Here is an 18,509-nt window from a genome sequence, read left to right on the forward strand (position 1 = left end):
CAATGCTGCTTTCGTACTGGGGAGTGTTAGCATGTGTCAAGGGTCTGTACTGCAAATGCCATTTGCTTGTTGTCAGGAGCTGGGGTTTGCATGCTGATGGTTGTTTTTTAACTTTTTTTTTTCAAAATGTGACTCTTATCTGCATGCTGAAGAATTCAGTATTGTGATCTTTGTCATGTGAAACTTTGCCCTAATATTTATTGTCCTTATTGTAGGCAGGCAGTGTGACACCTAAATCACCCTCCACTGACATCTTTGATATGGTTCCCTTTTCTCCCATATCCCCTCAGTCATCAACACCTACTCGCAATGGTACACAGCTTCCTCCAGTACCCAGTAGATCTACAGAGATCAGTAAGTTCTGTAACAACTGACCTACTTTTTGCTTACATTATTTTATTTTTTTTTTAATAAAGCATCTTTAAAGTTTTACGTACGTTTTGCATGAAAAGCCAAATACAGTTTTGGTAAATCGCATTCACTAATGCCGTTTCGTCTTTCTGCCATCTTCCCCAAGCCCTTGATGTTGCTGCCAAGTTGCATTATAAACAAACTTACTGTGAAACTGTGACATATACACTTGGAAGGAGCTGGGTTGGGGATTTTAACTTGGCTTTTCTTTTCCGGTCTCTTTTCTGTACTTCAAGGAATACTTTTACTTCCTGTTAGTTCTTTCCTTGTCAAGCCACGGTTCTAGCACCTAGAGCCTGCGTTTCTGGGGAAGGCAGCAGGTGGAGTAAGTATGGTGATGCTCAAGGGAGAGCCAAGAAACCCCTCAAGGAGACTTGGAATGCTGTTTTCAATACTACTTTTCACAGTCATGCACAGCTTTGTTTAGCTGTAGTTGATGAACCTCTCCAGATGTGTCAGCCACTCCGAAAAAATCTTCAAGTTATTAACAACAGCAATATTGCTTTGTAAACCTTGAAAGCATCTTGGGTAAAGTTCTTGACTTCTAGAAATATTTTTGGAGTCTGGAAAGCCTCTTTGAAAGCTTTGGGAATCCCTTGAGGGGGAGGAGAGTGGGGCATGCACAGGTGATGTTAGGGGTTGTGGAAATACCAGTCTGTGTTTGTGTCTTCTGTTCCTGATGCCTGCTTTAGGGTGGATAAGGGACGTTAATGTTACTGCCTGCCACCATATGGGGCACGTTTGAGGAGATTGTGCTGGTTTGGGGCACGCCTCTAGGATGTAGAATTTTCAGCTGTGAATGGGAGTTGTGCACCAAAAAAAAAAAATAAAAATGCATTTCTTAACTTTTATAACTGTAACAGTGAATGTCTTCTGTCCCCAAGCCCATGTCTAATGCACTGTCTGGTTCCAGGTGATCATTTGATCAGAATGTCTGCCACCTTCTAAAGAGAAAGCAAATGTTGAGACTCTTAATTCAATAAAGAACTCTGGGGTTTTTTTAAGAGAGTATTTAAAAATAATTAATTGATTTCTCTGGGATTCTCAAAAGGTATGCAAACAGAATATTACCTCTATCAAGTATAGTCAGTATTAACTGTTTTCATATAATTTAAAAGGATAATAGAATATTTTATTAGAATATTAGAATAGAACTGCTTTATTGAGAGCATTTTATGGCTTTGTAATAAAAAATTGAAAGAGTGCTTCTCTGAAACTACAGGCAACACCATAAAATAGATCTAAAAGTGCACATACAGTTTCAAGAATGGAAAAAATTGAATTGATTCGTAGGTCAAGATTTTGGTTTTTTACCTATTTTCCTACCTCAGTTCCATTGAAATTGTGGCTGAGTTCCATAGAAACTTTGTGGGAGTCAGGAGTCGGCATTCACACACTTTGAGGCATCTTGAAAATTCCAGCTGTACAGGATTTGTAATTGTTCAGGCAGTGGGTTTTCTAATATTAAAAAAAAAAAAAAAAAAAAAAAAAAAAAAAAAAAAAAAAAAAAGTTGCTTATTAACATTGATGTCTGTTGTTTAAAGTAGTTACTGCTTCTGCACTTCACTGATTTGCCTTCGGCTGAGGTGAAGATGATGACCTTCAGTTCAGAGATGCCACTTCAGGGAGAGGTTACAAAGCCCATCATGGTCTTTGTACTTTTGATCTCTGCTCTTTCAGTCTGGGTCATGATACTTTCTATGTTGAAAATTACTGTGTTCATCAGCTATTAATGCTTTTTGGCATATTTCAGAGTGTCACTGAAACAGGAGAGGAATATTTTATCGTCAAACAAGGGTTTTACTGTCCCAGATGAGAAAGTTCAGCTCCCATAAGCTCCTTCAGGCTATGCAATGTCCCATTACTGTGACAATGTGCAATAAAGCGTTGCTTTGTGGTGCCACTGCTGGCAGTAGCAGCAAGCTGGCATTTCTTTCTCCAGTACAAGTCAGAGGGCTGGCAGCCAAAAGGAGCCAAAATTTGGAGTCTCCATTTTCTGAGATCACCCTTTCCTGCTCCTATCTCTGCTTGCATTGTCACTGCACTCAAGCAGAGTTGGTTTGGTGAAATTGCAGAGTGATTTTGTTGGAATTTATAATTTTGTAACTTTCACCTTTCTCACTTTCAGTAGTAAAGAAGGAGAAAGATGAGGGTTTGCTATCTATGTGTTAGTATCACCTCATTTATTCCTTTTTCCTAAGTGAGGCCTGTTACCCAGGGAGTACCTGCAACAATACCAAGCACTTTGCATTCCTCCAAGACAGAGTTTCATGGGTAATTACTGGCACCAGGATGACAGTTCAGTTTCCCAGAAAGAGAAATGCCCAGAGTTAGAATTTTGCTTACCAGTTCTTCCCTTGGTAATCTCCCAGAAAAAAAAAAAAATTATAACACAGGGTGATAAATGGTACCTCTGGCTTTGCAGAGGTCACAGCATGTAGTTAAAGAAACCCAGCCTTTTTCAACAGGGCTGCTCAGTAAATGTCTGCTCACTACCGGCTGTATCAGCAATAGCAAATAAATGGGGTTTACCTACTTAAAGGAGAAAATGGCATAATTTTTGTACAGGAGGTTGCAGACTGGGCAAATGCACGCTGACTCTTCAGGTAATAATTGCAGCATAGTGAAATGCAACCAGAAATGCTATGCTGGAGATTGCAAGCTGTTTATTTTTCCTTGTAGAGTAAGGTGTTGTAAATGTTCTTTTAAGTTATCTGAATGGTCAGAATTAATTTCTTAATTTTATTTCATTAAAGGAGGAATTAACTTATGCTTCTTGTTGACACAGCATTATTTTCATATCTCAGAAAAGAACTGAAGAGGATTATTTTCTCTTGAGTTGTTCAATATTTATTTCACACAAATGCATCATGAAGAATCCAAGGTCACAACTGGCAGATGCAGAAATCTTCTCCGAGGTGCTCTTTTCCTGCAGATATTTAAGAGTATTTTGTCAAAATAATGGCTGTAATAATTTCCAAAGAAAAAAAATATGGAGTAGCCTGCAGCTAAAGGAAAGGCTTTCTGGATTTCCTTGTCTCAGTTTATTCCAAATATTTCTTTGGGTGCTTGTCTGTGTGTGATTCATTTTTGTCATCACAGCTGCTCCATCTGGGCAAAGCATATTTCAGCATAGCTGTATGCCTGGATGAGAGCTAAGGTAGAGATTGGGATGTCAAGTGCAGCAGAAAAGCCAAATATTTGTATTTTTGCTTAGTAATTGCTGATTTTGAATTTATCATAGAGTGCAGCTTGCTGTTCTCCAGTATTATGTGTTTGTTCTCCTGAATGCCAGGTCCCAGAATTTATTACTTGTTCATGTTATCCTGTGGTTTCAGCTGAGGATCTAAAACATCAGCATTTCATGGCTTTTGAATTTGTGGGTCATTTTTGCAGCTTGTGAATTTATTTCCATCCAGAAAGGAATGAGAAAGGGAAAAAGGAAATGATTTGTACCATTTGAAAGGATCATTTTCAAAGGCTTCTTGGTTGCTGTTTATTGGAGAAAGAAATGCCTGTCTATGCTACAGTAATTCTGGGGAGTATGCCAGGCAAGATATTCTTGTTATAGCTAATTTTCATGCAAATACTCTGGCCTGAAATAAAAAGTTACCAATTTATCCCATCTGTGCTAAAAGTAGACCCCCTCCATCAGGAGTGGAGTGAACACAGGTGGATAAACCTATGGATATCCCATGCAATGGTGCAGGGATGAAATCTTCATTTTTCTCCATTTTACACATGTTCTTCAGGTCCCAAGGCAAATACAAACAGTGCTACTGAAAATATTCCATGGAACTTTGTCCCTCCCCGACTCTCAGCAGTGCAGTCTCTCCTATAGCACTCAAACTTTAAATGCAGAAAAGCAGTTGTTCTGCAGACTTGTTCAGCTGAAGTGGATAGCAAGTGACGATAGAGATAGTTCCCCAGGTAACAGCTTTGCACAGAAACCCAACTAGGTAATGCTGCTTGATTTTGAATTTGATTCTGTGCAGGGTTTACTAGGCTCTGTCACTTGGAATAAGTCACACTGTGGCTGATTTTAAATTCTGACTTGTGTACAGTATAAATTCAGAAATCTTTCACTTTTAAGGAAGAAGTGACATTAAAGGAGTCAAAACTTCTGTTCTCCTGCTAATGAGCTCAAAAGTGCTTTCATTAATAAAAGCTCAGTAATAAGGCATGAATGAGATAATAGCCATAATATTGTACAAAACGCTTGCTTTTAAAAATAGTCATGTCATAATTCAGTACAAATCAAATGCAGGAGTTTTGTCCTTCACTGTTTTTTCCTAAATGCATTCATAGAATGTTTGCTAAGCCTTGGTGTTGGAACTGTCTGCTTTTGATTGTCTGACTACAGAGAAAGCTGTCAGCTCCTTTTAAAGGTGGAAAGAAAGAAAATGGACCTACATAATGAACCATAGACTGTTGAGGGTTATAAAGTAGAATCACTTTGTTGCCCAGCAGAGGTTAGATTGCAAGTGAAAGCTGCTGCACATCTGAAGGTTATTTGTTAGGACCATCAGAGCATTTCAGGACACTGGTTATACTGGAGCAGACCCATTTTGGCTGTGAAAGAGGCAAAGGATGAGGGACAACCTAATTTTTACATTAGATTATCCGAGTTATTGTCTCTCTTGCATGCAGGTGGTCTGCCTTTGCCAGGAAAGACTGGATTTCTTCTTGGCTCCAGTGTGGACTCCTGGAATAAGGCTCTCTTCTCTGGCCCATCTCCTGGTCCCATGTGACAGTTTGGCGCTGTTTAGCCACAGTTTTTGAAATATGTAATCAATCAAGTTCTGCTCAAGTTGCTGTCCTTTGTGGTGGGAATTTCTGTATTTTATTGCGAGAGCAAATGATAGTAGTGGCCAGTTATTTAAAATTTCTGGTGTGCAGCCTGATAACATCTATCTGTTTAAAAAAAAAGCCCTGACAGACTGATATGCACAATAACTGCTGGAGAGCCTAGAGAACACAGGTGTAAAATTCTGCCTGTAAGGATGCCAAAATCAAGCCTCTGTGCAGTGATACAGGACTGGGAACACTGCAATGAGGAGTTGGGTTCAGCAGTTAATTGTCACCCACACCTCAGGTGTTAAGGGTGAATTTTGTGCTTAACTGTCCAATCACTTCAGGGTTACTGTTGCCTCCCTTACTGTCATGCTCTAAAATGAGAATTGTTTTGAGGCAGGTAGAATGCTTGTCAGGTTTCTTCCTAGGCAGCCATGAAATTTAGGAGAGAGGATATTTCCTAATGGTTCTGGTTTTCTCTCCACCAGTGACAAGGCTGTAGAAACCTGGTAAATTCTGCAATCAGTGGGGTTGGTTTGGGTTAACAATTTTTTTTTAACTGCTGTAAGTTAATCCAATGTGAGATGGGAAAAGTGTCTAGAGATGGAACCTTTAACTGTAGGAAAGAAAAATCTATTACTAAGAGAGAAAAAACCACCCAAAACATGAAAACCCAAAAAAGAAATATTTGAGCAGGCAGAACTGTACTGGTCTAATATGAAAAAGGAATCCAATTTTATTGGAAGTGTTTCTACTTGCCCAGAGGATAAAAAAGAAACACCCCCCCCATCCTTTGGCCACTAGAATGCAAAACTACAGTTAAGAAAAAGGGAAAGTTCTAGTCTTGAGAAAGGGAAATTTGCAGTCATTCTATTTATGCACTCAAATTTGGTGGAATTTTATGTTTAAGTGACAACTCATGGTCATGTTGTGGTTTGGGGGGGTTTTGGGTTTTTGGGGTTTTTTTTTTTGGTTTTTGTTGGGTTTTTTTCCTTTCTTGATGTGATCTTATCCAAGATTTTAACTCATATGACTTTTAGTTTTAATTACTGCTAGTTGTTCATTGAGGAGCTGTATCAAACAAAGGCCTTGCCTGAGTAAGAGTATTTGCTTGTCTCACAAAAACATCCTTAACCTGAGGAGTGGCAGACAGGGGACACAAAGATTAGTTGGTTGGTAATTTGTTGTCGACATGATGTAGAGATGAAATTTGGCAGCTCATGTCCAGTTTCTTCCTCTGCATTTTTGAAACTCCACAGACTCCAGAGCACACATCAGTATGATGCCCTCTTCAAATGGCAACGACTTCTCCTCGGATCTCCAGAAGGCACAAGCATTAATGGAAGATAAAGAGAGGCTTAAACAGAGGTTCAGTGGTGTTCTTGGAAAAATATTTGAGTATTCAAGTTTGGAAAACTGCCCAAGACCTGGCTTGCAGATTGGGATGTTAAAAGTTGTGGTTGATGAGTGGCTTATCTGGTGGTGCTGTTAACTGAGCTCAGGAGATGTGAGGTGGCTTTTTCAGAGCACTGTTGTTGTAGCCTATACCTGTTCTCCCAGTGACTCACTTTTCTGTTGTTGCAGAGAGAGACCTTTTTGGAGCAGAACCTTTTGACCCTTTTAGCTGTGGAGCAGGAGATTTCCCTCCAGACATTCAGTCCAAACTAGATGAGATGCAGGTAACTGCTGACCTACGTGGGTTTGATGGCTGTGTGCCTGCTCTTGAAATGCATGCTTACAGTATTCTAAAAATGTGTTCCACAATGCTCACACTAATGCACAGACAAACCCCCATCGCTGACCATTCCTTCTGTAAGTTTATCTCCTGGTCCTTGGGCTGGAGTCTGGGTTTGCCTCAGGAGCCCCACCTGGAGCCAATACAGTCGGTGACACTAATGAGGGGTTTCTCAGCTGTGTAACCAACATGATTTGGGGGCCATTAACTGAGAAGGGACTGAGAGAGCTGAGCCAAGAGCCCTGCAGACCCCTTGACCTTTAGCTGCAGCGATCTCCACCATCCCAATTTATTTACCACACTCCTGCTCTGGCCCTCGGTGGCTTCACTTTGGTTTCTCATAGCGTCGGCAGACTTAGGTGCTTCCAGGGCTGTGGCAATTCTCTGCTGCCTTTAAAAACAGCCCTCTGGCAACCTGGGGCAATTTAACTCTTGATAATTGAGTCAAGAATTCTAAACTGTTGTGGTTTTATCAGAAAATGTTTGTTAATTCTGAAGCCCTCAACATTGTCCATTCAGTTATTGACCCAATTGTGAAACAATTCTAGGAGAAAGTCCTCAAGTTTTGGAACAAATTATGCTCTGCAGTTAGGCTTTCAAAACTAATTCCTTGCCAGCTTTCTTATCTCTATTCTTTTTTAAAGAGCCTGCCAGGAAAAGAAAAGGCTGGAAATAATGGAAACTTGAATTTCTAGGATCCTGGCTCCTCAGCAGAAAGTGCTCCCAGGGTTTCCAGCCCTCTTATCTCTTAGGAGCCCACAAAGTCCAAGGGCATTTGCTCTTGGGCTCCTTCTCTTCCTCTCTCCTGCCTAGAGAGCAGTAGAGGCTTCAATATGACTTAAATACCATTTTATTTTCCTGAGTACATTTTCTTTTCCGTGTCAGTTCAGGATGGTTCCACTGACAAACTCTACTCACAGTGAAGTAAGAAATTTAGCTTCTTGGTCCCCCACATAATTTCAAAGAGCATCTAAAAGCCAAAATTGTCAACTTTGCAATTCCAACAACATGCTTGTGTTTTGTGAATGTTGTAATGTTGTCACCAAGCCCTCGAACACAAACCCCAAATCTTACAGCACCTCCCATTGATATATTATCAGCATTTCCATTGCTTTAGGGAAAATAAACTGTAGCAACTGTGGTTACCACTCATAATGATATGTCAATATTTAAATGTCAAGTATTAAGAGTTCCTGTTACGGGTAATGTTTTGACAATATTTGGAATTGTTTGCCTACAACACTACAGAGTGCTGTCATCTCATAAAACATCAGGAAATGGAGTAGTAAATATCTTTATCAAAATGTTTGAAGTCCTGAAATTGCTTCATTGTTTGTACTCTCTTGTTCTAAAACAAGGAGACAACCAATCAACAACAAAATTTCCAAGCATTAAGGTGTTATTGTGTCCTGTTGGAAAGAAAGGCACTCCCCCCCTAGCATATCACCTATTCACTGAAAGTTAATTATGGGACCTTTATGTAGGCACAAAACTTGTCCTGTATGATCCAGCTGAGAACAAGTGTACAGCTGAAAGGACACAAAAACTCCCCGTATTTTTACTTGAGCCAAAGCAAAGACTGTGTGCGGTTATTTTATGTGTGGTTGCTGCAAAATACAGATTGAAGCATGTTTTTCCTAATGTCTCTTTTATCTTCTTGTGCTTTCCTGGGTGCACAGCGTCAGCGATGGTTGGTATATCATATTTTAATAATGGTATTTAAAGCATTTACAATTGAAATGTGTTTGTCCCGTGTTTCTATTTTTATGTATATTTGCTTATGTATAAAAATGTTAAGATTTATGTTTTGTGTATAGAGCTCTTAGGGCCATTTTCATTTTTAGGGGCCTACAGTCTGTAAGTTAAGGACAATTCATGGTCATTTTGTTTACTCTGTCTTGCCAGGTGCTAATACTAAGGCTTTGTTTTCACTGCTGTTTGAGTTGTCATTATCAGATTGTCACTAGTGAAATGATTTCAGCAAAACCTTTAGTACAAGAGATTGTGTCAGCACAATCACATTTGAGAGGAAGTCTTTGTTTGGACATAATGATTTAGAACTTTCCAATGAGCAGAAGCAGCTGTGCTCCTCTCAACAGCCCATGAGGAAGGTGAGAGCACAAAAGGTGTAATGTGCTCTGGAAATCCAACTATGAGAAATGTGGAAGAGAAACGTGGGCCTCTCTTCTTTTCTGAAATGCAAAGTGAATGAATCTGTCATCTTTGCATTATGGAAGTACAGCCTGCGATTCAGTAATTAATGTATTCCATTAAATCTGTAAAGGTAAGTTTTTTACAGACACCTAGCAAATAGTTCCAAGTCTAAACTTCCTCCAAGGGGGTGTTGGACCGTGCAGTGAGGGTGATAAGCAAAGCTGTGCCAGCCTGACTGGAGCAGCTCAGGCCAGGCTCTCTCACCCTGTTTCTTGTGTGGAGCACGTGAGGTGCCTCAGCACACACACCCCGTGTGCAGAAGAGCTGTCCTGACCTAGCCTTGTGCTGGAGGGGATTTGGGAACACAGTGGGAGAGGAGAGCACAGCATCAAGGAGGCACTGGAGAATAAACTCTGGAGTAGTGGGTGCTTTTCCTTTGCATCCTGCATTCTGAACTTAGGGAGATCAGATAAAGTTCCCTGGCCTCTAGGGGAACACTCTTATTTTTAAACTTCAGTGTGGATCCAAATTTCACAGTTAGGCTTTCTATTCCATTTCTCAGTCCAATCTCTGTTGATCTTTTTGGAGAGCTTAAAACTCAAACATTTGCCGAGATGTGACTTTTACAGCTCAGGCCTCTCTCTGATGACTGTCCAACCTCCTGTTTCCCTGCACCCTTATGCTGAAACATATTTTCATCTTTATTTTGACTGTATCCAGACATTAATAAAATTAATGTCTGCTTTCTCAGAAATCTTGCAGTGAGGAGAAGTTTCCCTGGATGATGAATCACACCAGCAGCAGCTGCTATAATTTATTAAAATCTCAAGGTAGTTAGTATCAGAAAGCATCCAGGAGCTGCAGGCCATTCTCCCTGCATGCCCTGAAGCAGTCAGTAGGCTTGACATCTTTCCATCTGAAATAAGTTATGCTCAGCCCTCTAAATACTCTTCTAAGAGATATGTAAATTTGTCATTGCTTCGTTGGGTTTGTGCTGACTTAAGCTCATTGAGTGAAGTCGCTGTGAAGTGATAAGTGAGTTAACTTCTGAGCCATAAGGTTGACTTTGGCAAATTCATCTCCCAAATAAGTGCAAGTTCTTTGTCTTGTGCTGCTTACTGGTTTAAACCAGAATAGCTCACATCTTTTTATCCTTGACACCAAAAAAAGGCCGAGTTTAGAGGAGGGATTGTTTCTGAGCTGTTTCAAGTGAAAACAAGTTTTGCTGCTCTCTTTAAGGCATCAATCACATCCCTTAGTACAACACCATTACTTTGTAGGTAACTAAACTGCTCAGTCCTTGTGTTCAAGTGCCTCTAAAGTAAAAAAAGCTCCTTGAGGAGGACATGAACACAGAAAAACAAGGCACAGTATAGATGCACACTTCAGAGCCCTTCTTGTTCCCTCTCCTGGCCAGTGCCACAGAGTGGTTTTTTTCAGCATTCCCTGAAAATCAGCAAATCAGAGAGAGTTTTTTGACTGCATGAAGAGTCTCTGTTTCCTGAACCTTTAAAGCACAGGGAGCTATAGCACACATGGGTTTTAATGAACAGGCAGAGTTACTCTAAGAACACATTATTAGAAGTTGAAGGGCCTGAATTTTACAAAGCAAAATATTGTAAGTGCTGTGCATTAAAATTAGTGATGCATTATATATAAATTGATATAAACTATAAAGTTTATCAAGAAGCTGACTCTATATGTCATTAAAAACAATTGCCTAACACATTAGTCAAGTTTATCAGAGGGAAAAAAATCATAATTTAAGTCTGTGTCATTGCAACTGATTTCATTACTATTACAGCTGTGGATGCTGAGCACTAAAAGCTGGCATGTACAGTTCTATAATGATCAGAGAGCAGCTTCCCCTGGGAGCCAGAGCACGGGGGAGCCCTGAGCAGCTCAGGTGTAGATATGAACTGCAGTCCTAAAAGCACATGTGGCACTCGGTGTTCTGCACCACTGTGAGAACCTGCATCAACAACAGTTCTATTCTGCATGGAAAGGGAAATCTACTTCTAAAGCCTTCCCATGGCTTGCTTGACTGCAGCTGATTGGATTTTAATTTTTAATTATGTGTTTGCCAAAGTATCGTTTTGGAGATTCCAAAAATTAGCTAAGAATTTGGAGTCAAGTTGCTGAATCTGAGGGGTTAGGAATAGTGATGGCTGTGGGAGATCTGATGTCTTTGCCTCCCTCATCTTTGGAAATTGCAATCACTCTGCCAGGGAGTCTTCTGGATGGAGATATTCTGATTATTTTTTTCCCTTTTGAGGGTTGCAATTCTTTTTTTAGGAATATTGATTGAGACAATGCAGCTTTCCTTTGTTTATACTCCTATTTACTTCATGTCCTCCACTTCAATATCCAAGGGGGAAAAAAATCTAGATTTTACATTCCTTGAATGAAAGGAATGCCCAGCTAGCCACCTGGATTGCTTTGATCCTCTTTATGGTGTTGGGCTTTTTGGCCTTGTGGTTGTTGTGGAAGTTTGAGCCTGCTTGGAGTTACAGAATGACATTGATGATCATGGATTTGGTGTGGCTCGGAAGTGACCATGGAAATGCCACATCCCTGTTACAGACAGGAACATACATGAGCCATTGCTCTCAGGAGTGCAACTGGTAACAGCACCTGGCAACCACAGCACTGATTTCTTTTAGGACAGACAATAGTTCATTTTTGAAAATAAATTTCAATAAAATTGAAAAGCTTTTTAAATAATTATGATCCATAAAAAGCAGCAATCTCTGGCCGGATTAGCATTGATCACATTGCAAATATGTGGGAATGTAATTTTTTAAATGCAAAATATCTCAGCTTGAGAAGGACTAAAATGGAGTGTGGGGAAGTGACTAGAGTGAAGCTGCAGAAGAAGAGGTCAAGGAAGCCACAATTCTTCAAGAAAGTAGAAATAGTTCTAAGTCAAGTCATAGCCAACAAGCAAAGTGCTAAGTGACAAAATACCAGTTTGTGTGGAAAAAACTTGTCATGCTCAACATAAGAGAAGTGAGATGAGTGTACTTCCAAAATGCCTCATCTGATTTGTTCTTTGCTTGCTGAAAAAGAGCAGTGGAAGTGAAGCTACTTAAGACACCAGCAAACTCAATGCTTAACTGTAAAAATAAGATAAAAATAAGAGTGAGCAGGACGGGAATGGGATGGATGTTCAGTGAAGGCTCTGGCTGGCTCAGCATGAAGGTCTCTATCCTTGTCAAACCAGCTGTTGGTGATGTTCTTCTGTTGGAGTTCATCAAGCACCCTCAGGCTGAGGCACCAACAACAATCCCTTGTTGCTGTACCCCTTTACAAGCTCCAAACTGGAAGCAGCCTTCAGATAGTTCAGAAGTTGAGCATCCTAGGCACATTGTAACTGCAGGGTTTAAAATGTACAGATTAGACCCTAGGGCTAATTCTCTGAATTCTCCTTCTGGGTAAGCAGTCCTTTGACTGCAGTTGCATCAATTAATTTTCCCTTTGGGTAAATGAACACTGTCTGTAACAGGATGTGTTTCACTTGGAATTTCAGCTGCTGTTCACTTGAAATATCTTTTGCATTGAATGTTCTTCCTTTTAATCCTTTGCTATATACAGAGGAAAAAAAAAAGGCGGGGGGGAATCTTAAATACACTAGTGGGCCTTGAGTGACCCAGGTAGAGCAAACTGGGATAGCACAGGTGGGGAGCAGTTTACACCACAGTGCTGCTACTTGCTCAGCATTTCATGGTATGGCTCTGCCTTTAGGAAAATGCACCTTTTTCTTGGAAATTCTCAGACCATTTAGTAACTATTGCCAGAAGGTTTGTTCTGTTTTGCCACATTGTCCTCCTGGTAGCAGTAGCTGGCAGGGCTATTCCATATTCATACACTTTTCAAATGTGATTTGAGTTGGTTTGAAATTAAGATGGCTTGACATGGGATTATCTTCTAAACCCAAAAGATATGGTCTGGAGGTACTGCTGTGCATGTGAGGGAAAACTTGAGTTTGTGCCTAATCCCCATACAGATGGGTTTACAAGAAGATTTATCTTGTTTACAAGATATTTTCTTGATGAAAGGACTGTTTATTGATTTCATAGCACAGAGTCAACACTCTCTCACTGAACAGAGCACTGCGACAGCTGCCACTGGAGTTGATGTTCTCATGGCATTTCCAGTCAGAGCCCTGTTTCCAATTGCTTAAACCTTCAAAGTACTTTCACCCAACAGACTGAAATTTTCTTGACTCCAAGGTGACTTTTGAGGGTCAAGCCGCAATTATTCCGCTTTTTTTAATGCAAAAGAAGAAACGGGGAAAAAAAGTGTTTTTCCTGTATTAAAAATGCAGTTGTTACTTTAGGACTGGTGTGAACTAAGTACCTTTGGCAAGCCAAGCTTGTATAAAATGTACAAAAAAAAGTATTTGTAGAATGAATTTCTTTTCCATAGAGGAGGTGTTAGCATCCAGCTTCTAATCTTTCTTGTGTTTCTACTAATAAAATGAATGAGGGTAAACTCAGGAATTTTGGTCTGAACTTTCAAAGCAGCTGATTGCACTTTCAGAATACCACTGTGTTTTATTTTACTGAGTTATGTGCCTTTAAAATGCAGAGTTTCTTCATTTGCAGTAGAGCAAGTATGATTTTATTTGCCTTTTTCATGAAGCTCAGAAGGCAGTGGGCAGTAAAGCCCTGTCAATTTAACTGCACTGGGAGCAGTTCAGAGCAGCCCTCTGAGGTGGGGTAGTCAGCACTTTTGGTTGGGATGCTCTTACAGCACCACAGAATGTAGCAGACACCTTGTATCAGTAACAATGTCCATGTCATACCTGTATTGTTCAATATAAATCTCCTTGAATTTTACTCAGTTTTTTTTACTTGTTTGGGTTTCTGTCGACCTATGTACAAGAATATTCAATTTTGTTATTTTATAGTGTTCTCTTCACCTTATGTACATGCTGTAGCTATGCTGTTTTATGGTGTATGTCTTTTAGGAGTTAACCACTAAGACTTTTTAAAAAGTGACAAAATAATGTAAATGTCCGTGGATTCAGGCTGAGATTTTATTGCAGTTTGTCTGCATAAAGATACGTTTGGATTTAAATGTTTTTACAAGGAGAGCATAATTCTCCAGAACTCACTTGGCTCTTTACTAATGATGTCTTGTTTCATTGCAGGAGGGGTTCAAAATGGGATTAACTCTTGAAGGCACAGTATTTTGTCTTGACCCACTAGACAGCAGGTGCTGATGCCAAGAAAGTCAATGTGAAATTCCTCCGCAGTGGTGGGGTTTTTTATTTCTGAACACGTACTCACAGATACTATCCATGTGCCAAAAATTGCTTTTTTCAACATGTAAACTCTTGTGAGGCTTGCTTCTGTAAAAATCCAATTTACTTCCAGTCTTTCCCTGTACAAATGTAAAAAGTTGTATTTGTTTATGAATTATGGATTAAATTACGCTGTTGTGTTTCTTTCTGTCACCTGTTGGCCCGAGTTTACTATGCTTTATGACTATTAGCTTGGAGAAGTTCTTCAGAAAGGTCACACATACCTCTCTCTCTCTCTGCAAATGTCCAGGCATGAATTCTACATAATATTTTACCTAGCAGCATTTTGAAATTATGCTTTTAAGGCATTATTTAATATTCAAGCAGTAATATTATTAATATTTGCTGCAAAAATTTCAATTAGCAGTGAAAAAAGCAGAAGATACTAACCATTACTATATGCTTCAAAAGTAAATCTGGATGCAGCGTGATCGATTTCCATCACTGTGTGGTTACTATCCTGTACAAATGTTGTCATTGGTCTATACAACCCAGATTTTAGGTCCTTCGTTCATGTTTTAAAAACTAACAAGTTGTAAGTCTGCTAATTAGTGCTTAATGAGCCTAGAAGAGCTGCTAAATTGCAGAATGGCGAAGCAACTGCCCTTTGTTTTGATGTTTTATAGCTGAAGTGTAAAATATGTACCTTGGAATCCATTATATGCTAGCCATAACTTAACAGGAAGATTATGGTCCTGCATTTACTTAGGAACTTCTGTAATTTTGTGTATAAGCAGGCACTGGGCTCAGTTCTGTAATTACTTTCAACACCTGAGTGTTTAGAGCCAGGCTCTATTGAGTATAATTCTTTTACTCTCTTCTTTAATGTTATATGTCTTTAATTTTGAGGCTTTCTGCAAAAGAACTGACTGTAAGTAAGTCCTTTGCACCCACTGGTTGTTCACAGTGCAGAAATACCTGCACATCAAAATTCTCAGCTGCTGGTGAGATGAATGCTGACATGTCTATGCATACTCTTCATTAATCTTTCTCATAAGCAATAAAACACCGTCTTAAACCCATCTCAGAAAATTATTATCATGAATTCAATTCAAAAACTTTCAGACCTCTAGTATTGTCCCTTCAAAACATAAAAATGTGGCAACCCCCTCCAAATTTTCAGACTATTTTTTGGTTATGAGAGGGTTTTTTTTGGTGACACTTATGATTTTGTCCTTAACAGTCACAGTTTACACCAAAACCACTTTTTCCAGTTTTACCACGTGTATTTTTCTGCCTTGTTCAACAAAGTACTTGTGCATGTACCTTTGGAGTCCGCTAAAAGAATGGGATTATTCCTTTGCTGGGTTTGACACATCCTCAGGTACCTTGCTGAATTGGGGCCTTAACATCCTACATTACATTTGTCTTCCTCTCTCTTATTCTGAGTTCATCATTCATATAGAGTATTATGGAGAAATATATATATATAAAAATATATATGAAATCACTAACAAATAGAATAGTATATGTTTCATAAAGAAAAGTCTTTATAATTTTGTTTGTCATATAGTATTTTCGAATTTGTATAATGAGGATGTTTAGTAGCCATAGTAATGGCCTTTTTTAACAGATAGAATTTGTATTTTTATTGTACTTTAAAAAGCTTTACATAATAAGCATCTATTTAGTGGTCATTTATTATCAATGGTAACACTAAGATAATATTTGCACATTTTAAGAAACCTTTTTCGTTACTGATTTTTATGATAGTTGACTGCAAATGGCATGGTTAAATCTTATATACCTGGTCAATACATACAAAAATACTTAAATCAACACAACAGTGCATTTTTAATTTTTATGTGATCCAATCGGAAACTGTATTTCTATGTAATCTCAAATGTCTGTTTAATTTTGCCTAAAATAAATGTTTTTAAATAAATTGCATCCTAGATCACAGTGTTCATTCGCTAAAGTGCCCAGTTGGAAAGTGGGGCTGGGAGGTGCCTAAATACTGGGCTGGACCTGCCACAAAGGAGGGTTTAGTGTTGGCATGGGTCAAAAGTCACCTTTGGAAAGGATCTGATCTCAGACAGGGTAGAATGACTCCAATCCCTTTTATTACTGAGTTTGGGCTAATCTGCAGTCAGCAGAGGAAAATCTTGCTCTATGATACTGACAGTTAGGGAGTAACTCTCTCTGCTGTGCTTCCTGGATTTAATTGACTTTTCTTTTTGCCTTTTTTCCCCCCCACACTTCGCTGCTCAATTTAGTTGGCTGCTGACTGACTATTAACGGGGAGGAAGGATATAATTGAAGTTTTCCTGAGCCTTAGCAAACAATCTCTATAACCCAGGTGTGTTTATGGGACAGGCTGCTGCAGATGGTGCCGGTGCTTTTGAGAAAAGTGATCTTAAACCATCTGATAATCAGTCATTGAAAAGGAAAAATTCACTGTGCCATGAAATAAGTCTATACCTAGAAATGAAAGTGACATCTTAGTTACTGTATTGTGAATAAGCAGCAAGGAATGTCCTGGCCTGTCTTACCAAGCTATTTTAACACCTAGGAGGAGGATTCCTTGTTTTACATTCCTTTTTCTCCTATGATATGAACTATTTTTTTCTTCCTACCTGCCTATTATGGTGTACCTGAGTAAATGAGCTGCTTAGGTTAGAATTCTGAAGTCAAACAGCTGAAATATGGTGAGTTTGTGTTTTAGTTTTTTGACCTTTGATAAATCATTGAGCATCACTGCAGGATGTTCTTGGCCTAGCTCATCGTTACTTCCTGCAAGTGGCTCTTGCCCTTCCATTTGACAGATGGGATTTATACTAAACATAAAATTGATCAAATTGCTCAAATCGGTAAAGATCAAATCCTTCACGTGGTGAAAGGAATTATATTTCATTCTGGCTTCACAGATGGAAAGGAAGAGGAGAAGGAGAAATTCTCACACTTGCAGAAGCATGGTTGTGTAATCCCAGAGGTGACTGAATGTGCCAAGGATTGGGGCTGGCTCTGAGACTTCATTATGATGATTAATTTTCAATTTGTGGAATTAAGCATGGTTTCATTCTCACCAAGCAACTCTGCTTCACAAAGAGAGGCCCTTCTGCAAAGGAGGAGAAATTGAGTCACTGCCTGAGAAATCTCTGCTTAAACACACAGAGCCTTATCTGTGCTGTATGTCAATTGTCACTAGAGATTGTCACCCCTTGGACACCCTCTTAAGACAGGAGATGTGTTAAGAATTGCAGGCAAGCTCTCAGTTTCCTTATTTTCACGCTTTGGGGGTTTGTTGTTGCTTTTTAAAATTAGAGGATGCAGAAGTCACACGTTAAAAACCCCTCAGAGTAACTGGCCATATGTTTTAAAATGCAACTGAAAGTGCCTCCTGGTAGGTGTTTGGTGGGCTTCAGCTAAAAGGCAGCAAGGGAGCTTTGGTACTTCATTAGCCTGCTTTTCCCCCTTTCTTTTTTAGACAAATTCTTAATGAGAGACTGAGGCATAAGTTGCACTGTGAGCTGGTGAAAAGTACTGATGAGTGGTTATCATAAATGAAATTGAGACCAGGATCTCAAATATCTGGGTTTGTTCAGTTATTTCAGAAGGGCAAGGCAGTGTTTTGTCTGAAGGAAAGCCTGACATTTGTATTAAGTGCTGCCTTCCTGGGATGTTTCAGCATTCAGACAGTGGTGGTACATAGTTTAAAAGAAACTGCACGTTTATTTATTCATCAGTCCAAAACAATTTCTGGAAGTACAAGAAGCAGTGGGATTCGTGGAGTGAGCATGTAATTTGTGTGTGTGATGGGATAGGGCTTTCCAAACATATGAATATGTAATTTAACTGTTGTGTTTAAGTGATTTGCCAAGAATATAATTTTTATATAGTTGGGGATAACAATTCCTGCAGGTTAAGAATCCTAAAGTGGATTCTGGAATGGACTGAACTTAAAATAAGTCTCAGATGAATGACAGTAACCAAAGTCAGCAGATTGCAGCCTTTAGACTCCTTTTTTTTTTTTTTTTTTCCCCTCACATTTTCCACTGTTTATTTCAGCAGAGCTTTTGCCTTGCAATAAAGATTAAAATGGAGCAGAAACAGATTAGGAAGGAAGTATAGAAGAAAATCGAAAGGGAAAAAAAAATCATCTTGTGC

The 18,509-nt window shown here is 39.3% G+C and overlaps 1 protein-coding gene across 5 annotated transcripts in view; it reads left to right on the forward strand.

Moving 5' to 3' along the window:
- GULP1 (GULP PTB domain containing engulfment adaptor 1) overlaps nucleotides 1-16,292 on the forward strand; it is a 125,837-nt gene extending 109,545 nt beyond the window's left edge. For 3 of the 5 annotated variants that reach the window (XM_066322506.1, XM_066322509.1, XM_066322507.1), the window contains 3 exons: nucleotides 216-354; nucleotides 6,790-6,884; nucleotides 8,620-8,777. In XM_066322506.1, coding sequence (XP_066178603.1) covers nucleotides 216-354; nucleotides 6,790-6,884; nucleotides 8,620-8,757 — 372 coding nt within the window. In that variant the 3' untranslated portion in view covers nucleotides 8,758-8,777. Of the gene's footprint in view, nucleotides 1-215; nucleotides 355-6,789; nucleotides 6,885-8,619; nucleotides 8,778-14,249 lie in introns of those variants that run through there. The other 2 variants (XM_066322508.1, XM_066322510.1) reach the window with 1 other exon arrangement.
- The last annotated feature ends 2,217 nt before the right edge of the window (nucleotides 16,293-18,509 follow it).

The sequence above is a fragment of the Sylvia atricapilla genome, chromosome 7 (genome assembly GCF_009819655.1).
Source record: "Sylvia atricapilla isolate bSylAtr1 chromosome 7, bSylAtr1.pri, whole genome shotgun sequence".
In the NCBI taxonomy this organism is placed as follows: domain Eukaryota; kingdom Metazoa; phylum Chordata; class Aves; order Passeriformes; family Sylviidae; genus Sylvia; species Sylvia atricapilla.